The sequence below is a fragment of the Dromaius novaehollandiae genome, chromosome 38 (genome assembly GCF_036370855.1).
Source record: "Dromaius novaehollandiae isolate bDroNov1 chromosome 38, bDroNov1.hap1, whole genome shotgun sequence".
Classification (NCBI taxonomy): domain Eukaryota; kingdom Metazoa; phylum Chordata; class Aves; order Casuariiformes; family Dromaiidae; genus Dromaius; species Dromaius novaehollandiae.
The window spans coordinates 324,110-329,824 of NC_088137.1; the positions used below are offsets into that span (position 1 = coordinate 324,110).

A 5,715-nucleotide genomic window follows, 5' to 3' on the forward strand; every position below is an offset into this window, starting at 1 on the left:
TCCCGGACGCCTGGGCCCCTTGGGGGGGGGGTTGGGGGGGTTGGGGGGGTCTCCCGGACGCCTGGGCCCCTTGAGGGGGGGGTTTGGGGGTCTCCCGGACGCCTGGGCCCCTTGGGGGGGGTTGGGGGGGTTGGGGGGGTCTCCCGGACGCCTGGGCCCCTTGAGTGGGGTTGGGGGGGTCTCCCGGATGCCTGGGCCCCTTGAGGGGGGTTGGGGGTTTGGGGGGGTCTCCCGGACGCCTGGGCCCCTCGGGGGGGGGGTTGGGGGGTTTGGGGGGGTCTCCCGGACGCCTGGGCCCCTTGGGGGGGGGTCGGGGGGTTTGGGGGGGGGTCTCCCGGACGCCTGGGCCCCTTGAGGGGGGTTTGGGGGGGTCTCCCGGATGCCTGGGCCCCTCGGGGGGGGTTGGGGGGTTTGGGGGGGTCTCCCGGATGCCTGGGCCCTCGGGGGGGGTTGGGGGGTCTCCCGGACGCCTGGGCCCCTCGGGGGGGGTTTGGGGGTTTGGGGGGGGTCTCCCGGACGCCTGGGCCCTCACCAGCGCCGAGGGAGGCGGCGGCGGCGGCGGGCAGGAGCCGGGGGGGGGCGGCCGGGCGCAGGAGGGCGACGGCGGCCATGACGCAGCACGAGGCGGCCTGGGCCCCCCCCGCCGCCAGCAGCAGCCCCCGCGCCGCCACGACGAACCCTGCGGGCCCAGGCGTCCCGGTGGGCCCAGGCGTCCGGGCCCCGCACACCCCCCCCCCATAATGCCACCCCGGGGGGGCCCAGGCGTCCTGGGACCCCCCCAAAACAAGGGACCCATGTTCCCCCCTCCCAGGGGCCCAGGCGTCCTGGACCCCCCCCCCAAGGGCACCATGTTCCCCCCCCCCACAAGGGCCCAGGAGTCCGGGCTCCCCCCCCCCCAACAAGGGCCCTATGTCCCCCCCAACCCCCCCCGAGGGGCCCAGGCGTCCTGGAGCCCCCCCACAACGAGGTCCCCATGTGCCCCCACCCCCCCCAGGGGCCCAGGCGTCCTGCCCCCCCCCCAGGCAGGGTGGGGGGGGGGGGTCCCCGTACCGGGGGGGCGGGCGAGGGGCCCGCAGAGCCCCCCCAGGCAGACGTGCCCCCCCCCCCAGGGGCCCAGGCGTCCTGCCCCCCCCAGGCAGGGTGGGGGGGGGGTCCCCGTACCGGGGGGGCGGGCGAGGGGCCCGCAGAGCCCCCCCAGGCAGACGTGCCACAGCCCCGCGGTGACGGGGCCCGGGGCCCCCCCCGGGCGGGGCCGCAGCCGCAGCCATGGCCCCGGGCCCAGCGCCACCGCCCCCAGCGCCAGCGCCGCCCCCCCAGCGCCAGCCCCGCCCAGGGACCCGGCGCCATGGCAACCGCCCCCGGCGCCCCGGCAACCGCCCCCGTCACCCCGGCAACCGCCCCCGGCGCCCCGCCCCCGGGCCCCGTCACCATGACGACCGGGGGGCCCCCTGCCGCCCCACCCTGCCCGGCGACCCGTGATGCGGGGTGCAGCGGGGCGCCCATTGGCTGGAGCGGCGTTGCCACAGCAACGGGGCCTGGGGGCGCCCCGGGGACCCCGGCAACAGGTGATGCGGGGTCCGGCAGGGCGCCCATTGGCCGGGGTGGTGTCGCCGTGGTGACGGAGCCTGGGGGCGCCCTGGGGACCCCGGCAACAGGTGATGCGGGGTCCGGCAGGGCGCCCATTGGCCGGGGCGGCGTTGCCGTGGTGACGGGGCCTGGGGGCGCCCTGGGGACCCCGGCAACAGGTGATGCGGGGTCCATCGGGGCGCCCATTGGCCGGGGCGGCGTTGCCGTGGCGACGGGGCCTGGGGAGCGCCCTGGCAACCGGTGATGCGGGGCCCGGCGGGGCGCTGATTGGCTGGGGCGGGGGGGCGGGGCGACCGTTGCCGTGGGGACGGCTGCTGCGGCGACCGGGGACGGCCTGGAGGGAGGGATGGAGGGAGGGATGGAGAGATGGAGGGAGGGAGGGATGGAGGGATGGAGGGAGGGATGGAGGGAGGGATGGAGGGAGGGATGGAGGGATGGTGGGATGGAGGAAGGGATGGAGAGATGGAGGGATGGAGGGATGGAGGGAGGGAGGGAGGGAGGGATGGAGGATGGTGGGATGGAGGGAGGGATGGAGGGAGGGATGGAGGGAGGGATGGAGGGAGGGATGGAGGGAGGGATGGAGGGAGGGATGGAGGGAGGGAGGGATGGAGGGATGGAGGGATGGAGAGGTGGTGGGATGGAAGGAGGCGGGATGGAGGGATGGTGGGATGGACGGAGGGAGGAACAGGCGGCCGGGGGGGACGGACGGGGGTCGGGGGCTCTCACCACCCTCCGGGGCTGCGGCGGCGGCGCCAACTGCCGCGGAACCTTCCCACAATGCACCGGGGCCTCCCCCCCCCCCAAGAACCCCGGGAGGGGCCCAGGCGTCCGGGAGGGGCCCAGGTGTCCGGGGGGGGCCTTAGACCTGCTGGGGGCGGGGGGAGACGCCTGGGCCCCTCCCGGACGCCTGGGCCCCGCCCGGACGCCTGGGCCCCCCCCGGACTCCTGGGCCCCCCCCGGACACCTGGGCCCCTCCCGGACACCTGGGCCCCTCCCGGACGCCTGGGCCCCCCCCCGGACACCTGGGGCCCCTCCCGGACACCTGGGCCCCTCCCGGACGCCTGGGCCCCCCCCGGACGCCTGGGCCCCTCAGATCGAGACGCCACTGTAGAAAAGCTCTTTACTGCAGTACAAAGGGGGGGGGTCTGTACATGGGGGGCAATAAATAGGGGGCAGCGGCACCCACGGGTGCTCCGGGGGGTCCCACGGGCGCGTCGGGTCCTGGCGGTGCTGCAGGGGGTCCTATGGGTCCTCCAGGTCCCATAGGTGCTTCGCCCATGGATGCTTCAGGGGGTCCCATGGGTGCTGGGGGGGTCCCATGGGTGCTCCAGGTCCTGCAGCCGCTCCGGGGGTCCCATGGGTGCTCGGGGTGGTCCCATGGGTGCTGGGGGGTCCCGTGGGTGCTGGGGGGTCCCATGGGTGCTCCAGGTCCTGCAGCCGCTCCGGTGGTCCCATGGGTGCTCCAGGGGTCCCATAGATGCTTGGGGGTCCCATGGGTGCTCTGGTGGTCCCATGGGTGCTCCAGGGGTCCCATAGATGCTCGGGGGTCCCATGGGTCCTTGGGGGTCCCATGGGTGCTGGGGGAGGGTCCCATGGGTGCTCCAGGTCCCGTGGCCGCTCCGGTGGTCCCATGGGTGCTCGGGGTGGTCCCATGGGTGCTGGGGGGTCCCATGGGTGCTCCAGGTCCTGCAGACGCTCTGGTGGTCCCATGGGTGCTCCAGGGGTCCCATAGATGCTTGGGGGTCCCATGGGTGCTCTGGTGGTCCCATGGGTGCTCCAGGGGTCCCATAGATGCTTGGGGGTCTCATGGGTGCTCCGGGGGTCCCGTGGGTGCCGGGGGGTCCTGGGGGTCCTCCAGGTCCCATGGGTGCTCCAGGGGTCCCATAGATGCTTGGGGGTCCCATGGGTGCTCTGGTGGTCCCATGGGTGCTCCAGGGGTCCCATGGGTGCTCCAGGGGTCCCATAGATGCTTGGGGGTCCCATGGGTGCTCCGGGGGTCCCGTGGGTGCTGGGGGGTCCTGGGGGGTCCTCCAGGTCCCATGGGTGCTCCAGGTGCTGTGGTCCTCCAGGGGGTCCCATGGGTGCTGAGGGGTCCCGCAGGTGCTGGGGGGTCCCGTGGGTGCTCCGGGGGGTCCCGTGGGTGCCGGGGGGGGCTCAGGTGCGGCAGCAGAGGCCGCAGCCCCGGTTGCGGCAGCAGTTGCAGCAGTAGGAGCAGAGCGGGAAGTGGGAGCCGTGGCGGCGGCGGCGGCGGCGGCGGCGGCGGCCCTGGGGGGGGGGGCAGGACGCCTGGGTCCCCGGACGCCTGGGCCCCCGGACGCCTGGGCCCCGAGGGGAGGGGGAGGGGGGTGCCCAGACGCCTGGGCCCCCGGACGCCTGGGCCCCAAGGGGAGGGAAGATGGAGCACCCGGACGCCTGGGCCCCAAGGGGAGGGGGAAGGGGTCCCCGGACGCCTGGGCCCCCGGACGCCTGGGCCCCGAGGGGAGGGGGAGGGGGGTGCCCGGACGCCTGGGCCCTGAGGAGAGGAGACAATGGGGGTGCCCGGACGCCTGGGCCCCTGGGGACAGGGATTGGGGGCTCCCGGACGCCTGGGCCCCGGACGCCTGGGCCCCAAGGGGAGGGGGAGGGAGTAGCCGGACGCCTGGGCCCCGAGGGGAGGTGGGATGGGGGTGCCCGGACGCCTGGGCCCCGAGGGATTGGGGGCTCCCGGACGCCTGGGCCCCCAGGGGTGGGCAATGGGGAGAAGCCCCCCCCTCACCTGCCCCCGGACGCCTGGGCCCCCCGAGGTCGCTCACCTGCTGCTCCCCGGCCTCGGACCAGGGCTGCGGCTGCAGCGACGGCTCCAAAGGCAGCAGAGCCTGGGGGAGACCGGGGGGGGGGGGGGTGAGGCCCCGGACGCCTGGGCCCCCCAGACGCCTGGGCCCCCTGTGGGGGGGGGGGGCGTCAGGGGCTCCCGGACGCCTGGGCCCCCGGTGACACTCACCTGCTGGTCCCCGACCTCCGAATGCGGCTGCAGCGACGGCTCGGAGGGGAGCAGAGCCTGGGGGAGACGGGGGGGTGACGGCCCTGGACGCCTGGGTCCCTCCCGGACACCTGGGCCCCTTCCCGGACGCCTGGGCCCCTCCCGGACACCTGGGCCCCTCCTGGACACCTGGGCCCCTCCTGGACACCTGGGTCCCCCGGACGCCTGGGCCCCCTCGGACGCCTGGGCCCCTTCCCGGACGCCTGGGCCCCCTCGGACGCCTGGGCCCCCCAGACACGTGGGCCCCCCCGGACACCTGGGCCCCTCCTGGACACCTGGGCCCCCCGGACGCCTGGGCCCCCCCGGACGCCTGGGCCCCTTCCCAGACACCTGGGTCCCCCCGGACACCTGGGCCCCTCTCGGACGCCTGGGCCCCTTCCCGGACGCCTGGGCCCCTTCCCGGACGCCTGGGCCCCCTCGGACGCCTGGGCCCCCCAGACACGTGGGCCCCCCCGGACACCTGGGCCCCTCCTGGACACCTGGGCCCCTCCCGGACACCTGGGTCCCCCCGGACGCCTGGGCCCCCTCGGACGCCTGGGCCCCTTCCCGGACGCCTGGGCCCCCTCGGACGCCTGGGCCCCCCAGACACGTGGGCCCCCCCCGGACACCTGGGCCCCTCCTGGACACCTGGGCCCCCCCGGACGCCTGGGCCCCCCCGGACGCCTGGGCCCCTTCCCAGACACCTGGGTCCCCCCGGACACCTGGGCCCCTCTCGGACGCCTGGGCCCCTTCCCGGACGCCTGGGCCCCTCCCGGACGCCTGGGCCCCCCGGACTCCTGGGCCCCGGCGTTACCATGCGGCCCGGCGCGGCCCGGCCCAGCAGCAGCAGCAGGAGGAGGATGAGGCCGGTGGCGGCTGCGAGCTTCATCGCGGCAGTGCCGGGGCGCCGGGGCCGCCGCCGTTTATGTCCCCTCGTCCCCCGCCCGCGGCCCCGTCCCCCCCCCCGGCTTCCGGGAAGGGGCAGCCCCGACCCCCCCCGGGGCTTTCCGGCACCAGCCCCACGGGGGGGGGGGGGGGGGGGAGCTGCTTTGGGTGGAAACCGGCCAAGTTTGGGACCTGGCACCGGCTGCTGCCCCGTGATGAGCGGGGGGGGGGGGAAGGGGGGGGAT

The 5,715-nt window shown here is 76.9% G+C and overlaps 1 protein-coding gene across 1 annotated transcript; it reads right to left on the reverse strand.

Moving 5' to 3' along the window:
• Positions 1-2,693: 2,693 nt before the first annotated feature.
• Positions 2,694-5,512, reverse strand: HAMP (hepcidin antimicrobial peptide). The gene is made up of 4 exons (XM_064503559.1): positions 5,400-5,512; positions 4,568-4,624; positions 4,380-4,442; positions 2,694-3,852 (listed from the first exon to the last, which is right to left on the reverse strand). The coding sequence occupies exons 1-4, from the start codon at positions 5,472-5,474 to the stop codon at positions 3,742-3,744; spliced, it is 306 nt and encodes a 101-aa protein (XP_064359629.1). The 5' UTR covers positions 5,475-5,512; the 3' UTR covers positions 2,694-3,741.
• Between the last annotated feature and the right edge of the window lie 203 nt (positions 5,513-5,715).